The sequence below is a fragment of the Cetorhinus maximus genome, chromosome 29, assembly GCF_964194155.1.
Source record: "Cetorhinus maximus chromosome 29, sCetMax3.hap1.1, whole genome shotgun sequence".
Classification (NCBI taxonomy): Eukaryota; Metazoa; Chordata; class Chondrichthyes; order Lamniformes; family Cetorhinidae; genus Cetorhinus; species Cetorhinus maximus.
The window spans coordinates 20,651,212-20,665,842 of record NC_135907.1 but is presented as its reverse complement, the minus strand read 5'-3'; the positions used below and the strand labels follow the sequence as shown (position 1 = coordinate 20,665,842).

Genomic DNA, 14,631 nt, shown 5'->3' with positions numbered 1-14,631 from the left:
GGACAAGGGCAGCAGACACATGGGAACACCACCACCAGCTGGAAGTTTCCCTCCAAGTCACTCACCATCCTGACTTGGAATTATACCGCCGTTCCTTCACTGTCGCTGGGTCAAAATCCTGGAACTCCCTCCCTAACAGCGCTGTGGGTGTACCTACACCACATGGACTGCAGCGGTTCAAGAGGGCAGCTCACCACCACCTTCTCAAGGGGCAATTAGGGATGGGCAGTAAATGCTGGCCCAGTCAGCGAAGCCCACATCCCGTGAATGAATTTAAAAAAAAAACAGGAGGAGGCCATTCAGCCTCTCAAGCCTGTTCCACCATTCAGTTAGATCACGGCTGATCTGTCTTAACTCCCATCTACCTGCGTTGGTTCGATAACCCTTTATATCCGTCCATAACAAAAAATCTTCCAATCTCAGTTTTGTCATTTTCAATTGACCTCCAGCCTCAACAGCTTTCTGAGGGGGGGAGTTCCAGATTCCCACTCCCCCTTTGTGTTTCATCCCAGAATGGCCTGCCTCTAGTTTTAAGATCCTTCGATGTTTAAAATGATGAGGTAATTGGGTAAATGATGAGGTAAATATTACTTCCACTGCTCAGTAATTGGAGGTGATAAGTTTAATATTCTCACTATGCGGAAGTAGTTAGAAGAAATAATATTATGCAGAGGGTGGTCAGAACATGGAATGTGCTGTGGCATTTAAGATACAAGTGAATAAACCTTTGAAAAAGAAAAACTTAAAAGGGAATGGGAGCAACAGAGAGGATTGAAGAGTCTTAAGTGGATAGCTCTTTCAGAGAGTTGGCATTGGCACAATGGGCCGAATGGCCTCCTCTTTCTGTACTGTAAGGACCAAGAACCAGTGGACACCTGTTTAAGGTGGTTGGCAAAAGAAGCAACAGCAACAATGTCTTTACTGGGCAAGTGGTTAGGATCTGGAATGCTCTGTGTGTGTGAATGTGGGGGAGGCAAATTCAATCGAGGCTTTCAAAGGGGAATTGGATAATTATCTGAAGAGAAAAGAATTTGCTGGGCTATGGGGGTAAAGGCGAGGTAGGGGGCACTTAGGTGAGTTGATCTCTTGCAACGAGCCGGAACAGACACAACGAGCCAACAGCCTATATCTGTGTTCTAGCCATTCTGTGATGCTATAAGAGGCCTGCAGTTGTGGGGACTTGTCTATACACAGTCTGGTGTTAGTGTTTAAGCTGTTTTTTATCTCTCTCTAGCTTTGGGTAGGGATGCCCGCCTGGTACGTGGCAGCTTGTCGTGCCAATGTCAAGAGTGGAGCCATCATGTCAGCCTTGTCCGACACGGAGATCCAGCGCGAGATCGGGATCAGCAACCCCCTGCACAGACTCAAGCTTCGTTTAGCCATTCAGGAAATGGTGTCACTGACCAGCCCCTCGGCACCGACTGTCTCTCGAATGGTACGAGGTTTCATTGATGTGCCTAGTGCTCCCAGAGTGCCAAGTCCCAGAAACTAAGGATGTGCAGGAGAGAATCCACATCCACCACTCACGGGGGGTGCATGTTTTGCAATGTTCCAAGGTACTTTGTGGTAGTGCTGGTTAGCCCTTACAGAGAGAGCTAAGCACAGATTGAGGAAAGACCATTCAGCCCACCCATTCTCACTCCAGAGTCAATCTCAGTCCATCATGGCCTCCCTCTCCTCCCCTCCCCAATGCCTCCTCCCTTTCCATCCTTTGATCCTGTAGTTTAATGAACACTAAATGCCTAATGTTGGCCCCTCTGTCTCCCTGGCTCCCCTCTCTCTCTGCACCTCTCCCTCTCTCTCTCTCTCCCTCTCTGCCTGCATCCCCTTTCTCTCTATGGCCCCCCCATGTCGCCTTCCCTCTTTGCCCCCCCTCTCTCTCTCTGTGCCCCCTCTCTATGTGCCTCCTCTCTCTCTGCACCCCTCTCTCTCTCTGCACCCCTCTCTCTCTCTGCACCCCTCTCTCTCTCTGCACCCCTCTCTCTCTCTGCACCCCTCTCTCTCTCTGCACCCCTCTCTCTCTCTGTACCCCTCTCTCTCTGTGCACCTCTCTCTCTCTGTGCCGCCTTTCTCTGTGCCGCCTTTCTCTGTGTGCACCCCTCTCTCTGCACCCCTCTCTTTCTCTTCACCCCTCCCCCTCTCTTTGTGCCCCTCTCTCTCTCTGCACCCCTCTCTCTCTCTGCACCCCTCTCTCTCTCTGCACCCCTCTCTCTCTCTCTGCACCCCTCTCTCTCTCTGCACCCCTCTCTCTCTCTGCACCCCTCTCTCTCTCTGCACCCCTCTCTCTCTCTGCACCCCCCTCTCTCTCTGCACCCCTCTCTCTCTCTGCACCCCTCTCTCTCTCTGCACCCCTCTCTCTTTCTGCACCCCTCTCTCTCTCTGCACCCCCTCTCTCTCTGCACCTCTCTCTCCCTCTCTCTCTCTCTCCCTCTCTGCCTGCACCCCCTCTCTCTCTGTGCCCCCTCTCTATGTGCCTCCTCTCTCTCTGCATCCCTCTCTCTCTCTGCACCCCTCTCTGCACCCCTCTCTCTCTCTCTGCACCCCTCTCTCTCTCTGCACCCCTCTCTCTCTCTCTGCACCCCTCTCTCTCTGCACCCCTCTCTCTCTCTCTGCACCCCCCTCTCTGTCTCTGCGCCCCTCTCTGTCTCTGCACCCCTCTCTCTCTCTGCACCCCTCTCTCTCTCTGCACCCCTCTCTCTCTCTGCACCCCTCTCTCTCTCTGCACCCCTCTCTCTCTCTGCACCCCTCTCTCTCTCTGCACCCCTCTCTCTCTCTCTGCACCCCTCTCTCTCTCTCTGCACCCCTCTCTCTCTCTGCACCCCTCTCTCTCTCTGCACCCCTCTCTCTCTCTGCACCCCTCCCTCTCTCTGCACGCCCTCTCTCTCTGCACCCCTCTCTCTCTCTGCACCCCCTCTCTCTCTGCACCTCTCCCTCTCTCTCTCTCTCCCTCTCTGCCTGCACCCCCTCTCTCTCTGTGCCCCCCCATGTCGCCTTCCCTCTTTGCCCCCCTCTCTCTCTGTGCCCCCTCTCTATGTGCCTCCTCGCTCTCTGCACCCCTCTCTCTCTGTGCCCCTCTCTCTCTTTCTCTCTCTGTGCCCCCTCTCTATGTGCCGTCTTTCTCTGTGTGCACCCCTCTCTCTGCACCCCTCTCTTTCTCTTCACCCCTCCCCCTCTCTCTGTGCCCCTCTCTCTCTCTGTGGACCCCTCTCTCTCTCTGCCTCTCTCTCCTCCCTCTCTCTCTCTCTTTCCCTCTGTCCCAGCATGTTTTAAATGGCAGTGTACAGAATATATTTTTAGAGGATTGTTTATATACGCCTCAATTTCTTGGTGTTGTAAAGTTTCTGAATCTGTGTCTCCTCCTTCCTCTTGGTTGCCCCTCTCCCTGACCTTCGACACGACTGGGCGGTGCTGGGTCCTGTGACCAGAACACGGGCAACGTGTGGGTAACACATGAGGAGATGGAAAGCCTGACGGCATCAACAAAGACGGTGAGTGCTGACACCTCGTAACCTCCATTTACCTTCAGGGACCTGGCTTCACCGGATGCTAACGATGAACTATTCACCCTGTGAAGAGCTGGAGTCAGACAGTCCGTTTACAAGAGCACGAGAAATAGGAGCAGGCGTAGGCCATTTGGCCCCTTGAGCATGTCCCACCCATGTAGTAAGATTATGGCTGACCTGATTGTGGCCTCGACTCCACTTTCCTGGCAGCCCCTCCAAAAACCCTTGACCGCCCCCCCCCCCTCTCGTCAATCAAAAACGTGTCTCGCTCGGAATGAGCCAGCCTCTACTGCTCTCTGGGGAAGAGAATTCCACAAACTCACGACCCTCTTGAGAGAAAAAAAATTCTCCTCATCTCCGTCTTAAATGGGAGACGCCCCCCCCCCTAATTTTTAAACTGTGTCCCTTAGTTTCAGTCTCCCCCACAAGGGGAAACATCCTCTCAGCATCCACCCTGTCAAGCCCCCGTCGGGATCTTACATGTCTCGATAGAATCACCTCTCACTCTTCTAAACTCCAATGGGCACAGGCCCAACCTTTCCTCATAGGGTAACCCTTTCCGGTGGGGGGGAGTTTAGGCCCAGTCCCCGCTTTTGCTGGCGCATTTTAATTTAAATTTCATCATTTACCCTTGGACCTTACCACTTTGCCGTGGTCCAGATGGATTCAGCCGCCCTCTGGCATCACGAGGAAGAAACCAGGCGAGGACTGTCGGCCGAATCGTTTCCGGGTTCAGAAGGGTCTCATTTCAGTGTGTTTAAAAAAAATATATATTATCCGAATTATGATCGCACTTGAATTGTACCCTGAAGGGATGATAGTAATGTCCCTGTCTCACGGTTGGTCACTATGACAACAGGCTTCTGGGGAACAAAGCCTTGGCTCCTGATGCTGAAAGTTTCTATTCGTCCTCCAGAGTACAACTGCATTCTGAGTGACGATTTTCACACAGTAACTGAGTCATTTTTTTGGACAGAAGCACGTTGGCCCACAGTAGCTGATCCATCCAGACCTTCCATCACTTTCTTCACCGTGGTACAGGAACTAATAGCCCCTGCTCCCCTTTTACTAACAGAAATTCACCCAGTTCCTTTTATTCCAAAATCTTGCCCTTGTCCTCTTGTTCATCTTCCCTCGCTAGTAATCCGCTCCACAATTCTAACACTCTCTCACTGAAAAAAGTGGTTGCCTGATGGCCCATTTTTCCAGTGAAACCCTTAACTTTAACCTTTAGTCCTCGAAGACTGTGCCCAACAAAGAAGAAAATCCCTGGATCCAAGTTCTGCAAACCCATGAGAATCTTCGATCTCTCTGTTGGATAAGTTTGTAAAATATTAGTCAATGCAGTGCAGTGAAGATAAAGTGTAGTCTTCAGGTGAATTAGGATTAGAGGCTGAGGATAGCTGGACCGGTATTAAAATCATACACGCTGTCCTTATTTTTATATATTTCCATTTTAAATCCTATGTGCACGTTTCGAGTGGCAACTCCATATGTAAACATGTCACACTGTAATTCTGACCTCTGACCAGCTGGCGGGGGTTGGGGGTGGGGGGGGTTTGACTCCTCCTACTGGTGACGAGGCATCATGACACCAGGACACACGGCCAGTTTTTCATATGAACACAGGAACTTATAATAGAAGAAAGTTGATGGGATGCGAAGATTTTTTTTCCAAAGTTATTCTAGATTGTTCCCGGTAGGTGAGAGGCAATTATTGTCCTCCCCGGCTGCCCTGAGAAAATGGGAGATGGGCTGTCTTGTAGCTTATTTATGTTGCTTACCAGACCCGTACAGAGGGCACACCAGGAATAGATGGCAAAAGAACCTGACTAGTTCACTAAAGGGGGAAGGGAAGGGAATCCATAACTGGCCTGGCCTACGCGTCTGCCTTGTGTGACAGCCGTGGTTCAGTTGGTTGCCCTTTGAGTCACAAGGTTCTGGGTTCAATTCCCTCCCCAGGGCTTGAATACAAAGATCTACACTGACACTCCAGTGCCAGTGCTGAGGGAGTGCTGCGCTGTCTTTTGGATGAGACATTAAACCAAGGTCCCATCTTGCCTGCTCAGGTGGATGTAAAAGATCCCTTGGCGCTATTTTGAACAAGATCAGGGGAGCTCTCCCCGGTGCCCTGGCCAATATTTATCCCTCAAATCAACATCACACACACACACACACAAAAAAAAATAGATTATCTATCAGATTCCTTTTTGTGGGAGCTTGCTGTGCACAAATTGGCTGCTGCTTTTTCTACATTAAAACAATGACTACGCCTCAAAAATACCTAATTGGATGAGCACTTTGAGACATCTGATTGTTGTGGAGAAAGCTATTGAAATGTGAGCCTTTTTTTGCTGAAGTGATCTAGCAAGGTAGCCATTCTTAGAAAACCACTGCTTCGCAACTTGAAACAGGCAATAGCTGCAGCCTTACCACAGCCACTCCATTCCAGGAGCAAATAAATACCAACCTGAACCTTCTTGGTTCTCTGTGGCGGGCAATCCTGGCAGGAGCCTCTCAGGGACGCTCATGTGATGGTGAAGCAGGGAAGTAGAGGTGAGGTTGTATCAGGTGCGGTCTCCAATGTTGACCTGGGCCTGTTTTGTATCTTACAGCTTTCAGATTGCAAATGCAGATTGATTGATGTGTCCCACACACCCCCCCGCCCTCCCCTTTGCACAAAAAAGCAGAAGAAATTGGAGCGGGAGTAGGCCATTCGGTCCCCCAAGCCTGCTCCCCCCCCCCTTCGATATACCTGATCTTCTACCTCAACTCCTACCGGATCCCCATGTCCCTTTACTCGCTCGGTGTCCCTTAGCCTGTAGAATGTAACACTAAACCTCACGCTAACACTGTACTAACTGTTTTCTTGCATCCTTTCATCTCCTGCCTCACTAACCTTTACCCTCTCCGATGGTAGGAGGCCAAAGAAATCAGCTGGGATCAGGTGGGTTCTCCATTTGTTCTTTATCTTCTTCTTTTTTTAAATCCATTTTAAAGATGTTGTAGGTTGGACCTGAGGGGTTGGCTCGCTCAGAATGTGGCGCAGGATAACGCCGCCGACGGCAGGTTCGACCCCCCCCCATCGCGGCTGAGGTAGTTCTCGGGGGGGCGGGGCCTGCCTCCTCCCCTGGCCCCCCACGGTGATCTCACGGCAAAGCCGGGGCTTCCCAAACTGTGGATCGCGATCCCCGGTGGGGCTGCGAGCTCCGAGGCACCAGTGGCCGCCGTGGGGCTTGGACTGATTTCTGACAGCTGCGAGGCCCCTTTAAATTGCTTCAAGCTTTTTCCTGTTGGTGGGCGTGGCCTAATGGACAGCTCTCTTGAGGCGCGATTGCTGCTGCAAAAAAAGACAGTGAAAAGGTCGGTGGTTTTTTTTTTTGAGAAACCTTGCCTTTTCATCGATCCTCCCCAATGCTGAACTCTTGTCTCCCCTCCCCCCCACTCCTTTACGCTCAGCAACTAAAGCCCCCCCTCCTGACCCTGCTCAATGAATGAAGCCCCACCCCCCCCTGCTCTGGGGTCATACGAAGCCTGAGGCATTAAAATGGGGTCACACCAGGGAAAACGTTTGGGAAACTCCTGCCATATGCTATCATCAGCAAGTCTCGTACAACATGAATGCTACACAACAAGAGAGAGAAAGATTGGAGCTGGGGAAACGATGGGGCGATGGGTGGGGGTGCAGTCCTGTGTTGCTATGGGCCTCTCGCCAGTAGGAGGTGGTCCCTGAATCAGAGTGTTGCCTAGACCAGACCCTGTTGGCCTTGGCACCTCCAAGAATGAAACTCCACTGGGGTGAGGATGGAACCCATGAGAACTATCATCGAGAACATTTTTTTTCAATCACGTTTCTTCATGAAACAAAAATTTCTTTGACTCTTTACGAAAATATCGGACATGAGGAAAGAAAAATGCTGTTTGGCTATTGGTCGAGAATTGCCCAGCCCGGTAACGAAGAGACTGTCGGTTTTGCGTTTGGCCTCAGGGAGGTTGATGATTGGCGTGTTGGATGACCAATGGCAAGAGGGAGGGGCGGCCTTAAAAATATTCAGTGACCCGGCCTCCCTGCTCTCTGGGGAAGAGAATTCCCACAGAGCGACCGCCCTCTGAGAGAAAACATTCCTCCTCATCTCCGCCTTCAAAGGGAGAGCCCTTGGCCGGGATTTTCCAGCGAGCATCGCCACAGGCGGGATGGGAATAGTTGGAGAGCCGTTGACTTTTACCCACTCTCCGAATTTCCCCCCTCCCGCCCTGCCTGCCGGTGTCAGGGCCGGAAAAATCCCAACCCCTTATTTTCAAACTGAGCACCCCCCCGCTTCGTTCTGGTCTCTCCCACGAGGGGAAACGTCGGGTGGGATTTTCCGGCCACGACGCTGGCGGGAATCGTCGCGGGCGGGGGGGGAGAATTTGGGAAGAGCCGGTTAGAAGCCAACAGCTCTCCGATCGTTCCTGCCCCACCCTCGGCGATGCCCGACAGCTGGGGCCAGAAAGCCCCGGACACCCTCGCAGGAGGCAGGAGGTCATGCGATGAAAGCTGCAGGAATAGGCCCAGCCAGGGTTGGCAACCCCAGGTGACAGCGAGTGCCTTGAAGTCACCGAGCGGCACCTACGGCCAATGGCAGGGCCCTGGAATTAACCCGAGTTTCTGCAGCCAGATGTGGTGCAAGGTGCTGTCCACGTGTGGGGAGAGGGGAAGACTTTCCAGGAATTGTATTTCTCACATTTGTGGCTCCGAGCTCTGCTGATAAGTACTTTTCTCTCCCCCATTTTCTCCTTTATCCAATAAGCACCGCGACTTCTAAATTGGTTTATCTACTGGTTTTAATGGACCATAAGCGTTGTTACAGTAGGTAGCCAATCAAGTGCTAGCAACAAGGCCTAGCGACGCTGCCACGGCAACCCTCGGTCGCTAACAGTCGTCACGATCAGAATAGGTTGAAATGGCTACTCTGCCGACCACAACCTTGCTGAAGTTGGGACCTCCTCCAGCCCTGCAATCCCCCGTGACCTCTGCAATCCCCCAATTCCAGCCCCTTGCTCATTCCCGATTCTTTTTCGCTCCACCATCGGCAGCCGTCCTATCACCTGCCCAGGCTCTGAGAGATTGGAGCTGGGGAAATGCCACCTGAATTGGGCCTGGATTCCCTCCCTGAACTTCTCTGCCTCTTCACCTCTTTCCCCCTTTTGCCCCAGCCTCATCTCCCCTTATTTCCTCTGTGTCAAATTTGCTAAGATTTCGGTGAAGCACCTAAGAACATTTGAAGGCGCTATATCAATACAAGTTGCTGTGCTTGTTGGTTTAAAACAGGACGTTCAAGTAAACTGTTGAACATCAGTGGAGGGTTCATTCAGGATGCCTTTGTCATTCTGTTACCTTTGACCCTGTTACCTTTGACCTCTAGACTCTGAGAAAACGGTTTGACCTGTTGCGTTGTCAATGAATCTATCGCTACCCTCTGAGTTTGCCAGAAGGGTCACTGACCTGCCTTCAAATGTGGAGTTTCTTTATTTTTAAGCCTGGTTTAATTCTAGAGTATTGATCCTTTAGATCTTGGCATACGGCGACATGAACCACGAGTGGGTGGGGAATGACTGGCTGCCCAGTCTGGGCCTACCGCAGTATCGGAGTTACTTCATGGAGTCGCTGGTCGATGCCCGCATGTTGGACCATTTGACCAAGAAGGAACTTCGAGGCCAACTGAAGATGGTAGACAGTTTTCACAGGTACACCTGTGCCAAGGCCTCTCAATTGGCACTGCCCCACGCAGTCTGTCATTAGGCACCGCCCCGAATACTGACTCATGGCGCAGTCTCTTGAGTGGACACTGCCCCCAATATTAACGCATAGCGCAGTCTCTTGAGTGGACACTGCCCCCAATATTAACGCATGGCGCAGTCTCTTGTATTATGTTGACCCCAGGTCCATTGGTGAAGTATTAAAAGAGACCCTAATACTTTTCTTGATAATGGGTTTATTTACAAAATGCAGCATTATGTATGTTTGCTTCCTACCAACCGACCTAGTGGTCTCTATAAGTGCTCTAAGCATTTAATTAATTAATTAATCCCTTCACCGGTGTATCTTAACACTATAATTAACAAACCATTAACATCTTGGGCTTTTCCCCCATGTAACTAAAATTACTAAAGATGATCATCTCATTGCTGTATGTGGGATCTTGCTGTGCACAAATCGACTGCCACGTTTCCCTGCATTACAACTTACAACAAAAGTACCTCATTGGTTGTAAACACTTTGGGATGACCTGAGGTTGTGAAAGGCACTGTATAAACACAACGTGCAGAGAGCGTGTTGTGTGGCGAGCAGATGCTCTGGGGGCGAGAGAGGTTGCCTTCCTGTCCTGATCTGAATGCCTCTGTGTTGCAGAATCAGTCTCCACTATGGCATCATGTGTTTGAAGAGGCTGAACTACAACAAGAAGGAGCTGGAGAGCAAGCGAGAGGGAAGTCTCATTCAGCTGAAGGGTGAGTGCGCGTTGGAGTCGCTGCGCGAAACCTGCTGGCCGAGGGTGGTCAGTTTGAGGGCAGGTGGCTGATGCAGCATTCTTGGAGAGCAAGAATGTCTCTTGCCAAGGTGACACTTCCTGTGAAAGGCATCACCCATAGGTGAAGAGAAAAGATAAGTGTTGAGAAGGTGTATATATATATCTATATATAAATTATATATATATAGAAATTTTATGAATATATATATAATTTATATATATATAAATTATGTATATATATATTAATTATATATACATATATATATATCGCTTGGTGGTACAGAACTTGAGTATTTCTGAAGAAAGAGACATGCTGTCAAAGCTTTCTATCCTGCACTCATCAGGACAGATGCAAGAATACCAAATTTCAAAGGGAGCAACAGTTTATACTGCATGAGAAAAGGGTACAAAACATAATGTCTCGTGTTAAATGTGATTCTGCAATTGGACAGCACCTGCTGAGCAATCCCCACACTAACAGCCAATTTAGGATTATTAGTCAGGCTCGCAGTGTGGGTCACTTAGGATTGCTAGAAGCTAAATATATTCAGACACAGGGCCCTGTCCCCTGTGGACAGAAAGAACATGCCTGGGCCTTTACTGAATTAAACAAACGTACGGGGTCAGTAGTTACCTGGCGCATTCTCCTCAACCAATTAAAACTGACTTGCCATCTAATCAGCACCCTTTTCTCATGCGGTATAAATTGCTACTCCTTTTGAAATTTGGTACTCTTGTGTCCGTTCTGATGAGTGCCATAAGAAAAGATTTAAAAATCCTAGGTCTCCACACACTTCCTGTCAATATTTTTTCCATTATTAGATAAAATGTAAGGCAGAGAAACGAGACCCAACTTGTCCATGCTGGTGTGTATGCCCCACAAGAGCCTCCTCCCGCTTTACTTCATCTCACCTGATCAGCATAATATTCCAATTTTTTTGTCTTGCATTTTATCCAGCATCTATGCTGTTCACTTCAACTGCTCCATGTGGTAGCAAGTTCTGCATTCTCACCGCTCTCTTGATAAAGTAGTGTCTCCTGAATTCCCCATTGGATTTATTAGTGCCTATGTTCTATTCATGGCCTTTAATTCTGGTCTTGCCTACAAGTGGTAACATCTTCTCTACGCATATGCTTCATAATATTAATGACATTTGTAAAGTTACCCCTTCTCAGTTTCCTCTTTTCTAGAGAATTATAAATTCATGATTCCAAGCTTTTAATGGAAGCCACTTAGGTAAACTTTATAAACCTGTCACGCTGTCATTACACTGCCTCCAGCGGAGGCGCTAGAGCACCATCATGACCAGGAGGATAGAATCGCAGTGCGACACCTTAAACACATCCTTCAACCAGCGGATGATCTGATCATTATCACATTGCCGTTTGTGGGAGCTTGCTGTACACAAATTGGCAACTGGTAGCCAGGTAGGAAAGTAAGCTGTGAAGAGGGCATAAGGAGGCTACAGAGGATTATGGATAGGCTAAGTCAGTGGGCAAAGTCTGGCAAATGAAGTATAATGTGGGAAAATATGAAATTGTCTATTTTGGCAGGAAAAGTAAAAAAGTAACATGTTATCTAAATGGTGAGAGATTGCAGAGCTCTGAGATGCAGAGGGACCTGGGTGCCCTAGTGCATGAATTGCAAAAGGTTAGTATGCAGGTACAGCAGGTAATTAGGAAAGCTAATGGGATGTTATATTTTATTGTGAGCAGAATTGATTATAAAAAGTAGGGAGGTTATACTCCAGTTATACAGGGCATTGGTAAGACCACATCTGGATTACTCTATAAGTACTTATTTACGGAAGGATGTAAATGCATTGGAAGCAGTTCAGAGAAGGTTTACTAGACTAATACTTGGAATGTGCAAGTTGTCTTATGAGGAAAGGTTGGACAGTTTAGGCTTGTATCCACTGGAGTTTAGAAGAGTAAGAGGCAACTTGATTCAAGCATATAAGATCCTGAGGGGTCGTGACAGAGTGGATGTGGAGAGGATGTTTCTCTTGTGGGAGAATCTAGAACTAAGGGTCACTGTTTAAAAATAAGGGGTCGCTCATTTAAAACAGAGATTAAGAGAAATTTTTTCTCCGAGGGTCGTGAGTCTTTGGAATCCTCTTCCTCAGTTGGCGGTGGAAGCATAGTCTTTGAATATTTTTAAGGCAGAGCTAGATAGATTCTTGATAAACAATGGGGTGAAAGGTTATCGGGGGTAGGTAGAAATGTGGAGTTGAATTTACAATCGGATCATCCATGATCTTATTGAATGGCTGAGCAGGCTCGATTTGCCGAGTGGCCGACTCCTGCTCCTAATTCGTATGTTCGTATGTACTACATTTCCCACATCCCAACAGTGACTACACTTCAGAAGTACCTCATTGGCTGATATTGGATATCTGAGGTGGTGAAAGAAGCTATATCTCTGCCACCTCCTCCAGCCCTACAACCTTCCAAGATCTTTGCATCCTCCAATTCTGGCCTCTTGTACATCCCCAATTAGTCATCGCCCGCATCATAGGCATTCATTCGCCTATGGGCCTTAAGCTCCGGAATTCCCTCTCCCTCTCTCCTTTAAATCGCTCTTTAAAATCTACCTCATTTACCAAGCTTTTGGTCACTTGTCCAAAAATCTCTTCCTGTAGCTCAGTTTCAAGTTTATTTAATTACGCTCGTGTGAAGTGTCATGTGAGGCTTGAAACAGTAATCTCTCTGGCCTGGAATACTCGGGGCTAAGTCACTTCTTGATTTTGGATATTGGAATGTTGAACTGCAAGTTTGTGAACTGGGAAACCCCGTAGATATAAATATTTACCTGAAACATTGAACGGTGATAAAACATTAGGGTACATAACGAACGTATGAATTAGGAGCAGGAGTAGGCCATTCGGCCCCTCGATCCTGCTCTGCCATTTGGTACGATCGTGGCTGATCTGACTGTGGCCTCAACTCCACTTTCCTGTTTATCCCCTTTGACCCCTTTATCAATCAAGAATCGATCGAACTCAGCCTTAAAAATATCCGGTGACCCGGCCTCCCTGCTCTCTGGGGAAGAGAATTCTCACAGAGCAACCGCCCTCTGAGAGAAAACATTCCTCCTCGTCTCCGTCTTCAAAGGGAGAGCCCTTGGCCGGGATTTTCCGGCCACGACACTGGCGGGCATCGCTCCGGGCGGGATGGGAAAATTTGGAGAGCCGGTTAAAAGCCAACAGCTCTCCGATCTTTCCTGCCCCACCCTCGGCGATGTCCGCCACTGGGGCCAGAAAGCCCCAGACACCCTTTCGGCATCCACCCTGTCAAGTCCCCTCAGGATCTTACATGTTTCAATAAGATCGTCTCCCACTCTTCTAAACTCCAGTGGGCACAGGCGCAACCTGCCCAACCTTTCCTCGTAAGATAACCCCCCTCATCCCAGGAATGAGTTGAGTGAACCTTCACCGAACTGCTTCGAACGCAATTATATCCTTTCTCAAATAAGGAGACCAAACTGTGCACAGTATTCCAGATGTGGTCTCACCAACACCCTCTACAGCTGTAGCCAAACTTCCTTACTTTTACACTCCCTTCCCCTTGCAATAAACAATCATATCCCATTTTCCTTCCTAATCACTTGCAGTACCTGCATACGAACATTTTGTGACTCAGTTACCAGGACACCCAGATCCCCCTGTGCCGTAGAGTTTTGCCGTCTTTCTCTATTTAAATGGTTTACTGCTGTTCTATTCTGCCAAAGTGGGCGAGTTCACATTTTCCCCATATTATATTCCAACTGCCAATTATTTGCCCGCTCACTTAACCATCTAAATCCCTCGAGGGCCTCTTCACGTCCTCACAATTGACCTTACACCTTTGTGCCATCAGCAAATTTAGCAACCACACGTTCAGTCCCTAGTCCAAGTTATTTATGTGGATTGTGAGTAGTTGAGAGTGCAGCACCAATCCCTGTGGCACTCCACTGGTTGCATCTTGCCAACCCGAGAATGACCCACTTATCCCTACCCTCTGCTTCCTGTTAGCTGACCAATCCTTCATTCATGTTAATATGTTTCCCCCTACACCACGTGTTTTTATTTTATTTAGTAACCTTTGACATGGCACCTTATCAAATGCCTTTTGGAAATCCAATTATAAAGTAGTGATAAAAATGGTTTTACTTATCCAAATACTGTATCTTCCATGTTTTGCTCCCAACGTAGGGAACTAAAGTGATGCTGTGAGTTGTTTGGGTCTGTTTAAAAAATTTGTGGACAACTGATGTATCCAAACAATAGAAATATTCACTCCCGCCACCACTGACACACAGTAGCAGCAGTGTGTGTACCATCTACAAGATGTGCTGCAGCAACTCACCAAGGCTCCTTAGACAGCACCTTCCAAACCCACGACCACTACCATCTAGAAGGACAAGGGCAGCAGATACATGGGAACACCACCACCTGCAAGTTCCCCTCCAAGTCACTCACCATCCTGACTTGGAAATATATCACCGTTCCTTAGGTCAAACTCCTGGAACTCCCTCCCTAACAGCACTGTGGGTGTACCGACATAGGATCAGGAGAAGGCCATTCACCCCATCAAGCCTGCTCTGCCATTCAGTACGATTGTGGCTGATCACGTGGACT

General features: G+C 48.8%; 1 protein-coding gene across 6 annotated transcripts in view; it reads left to right on the top strand.

Annotated features, from left to right (window-relative positions):
• Positions 1–14,631, top strand: part of LOC144669379 (liprin-alpha-3-like) — a 206,040-nt gene that overhangs the window by 179,099 nt on the left and 12,310 nt on the right. For 4 of the 6 annotated variants that reach the window (XM_078531767.1, XM_078531765.1, XM_078531769.1 and 1 more), the window contains 4 exons: positions 1,235–1,435; positions 3,426–3,488; positions 9,055–9,230; positions 9,895–9,992. In XM_078531767.1, coding sequence (XP_078387893.1) covers positions 1,235–1,435; positions 3,426–3,488; positions 9,055–9,230; positions 9,895–9,992 — 538 coding nt within the window. The remainder of the gene's footprint in view (positions 1–1,234; positions 1,436–3,425; positions 3,489–9,054; positions 9,231–9,894; positions 9,993–14,631) is intronic. The other 2 variants (XM_078531768.1, XM_078531770.1) reach the window with 2 other exon arrangements.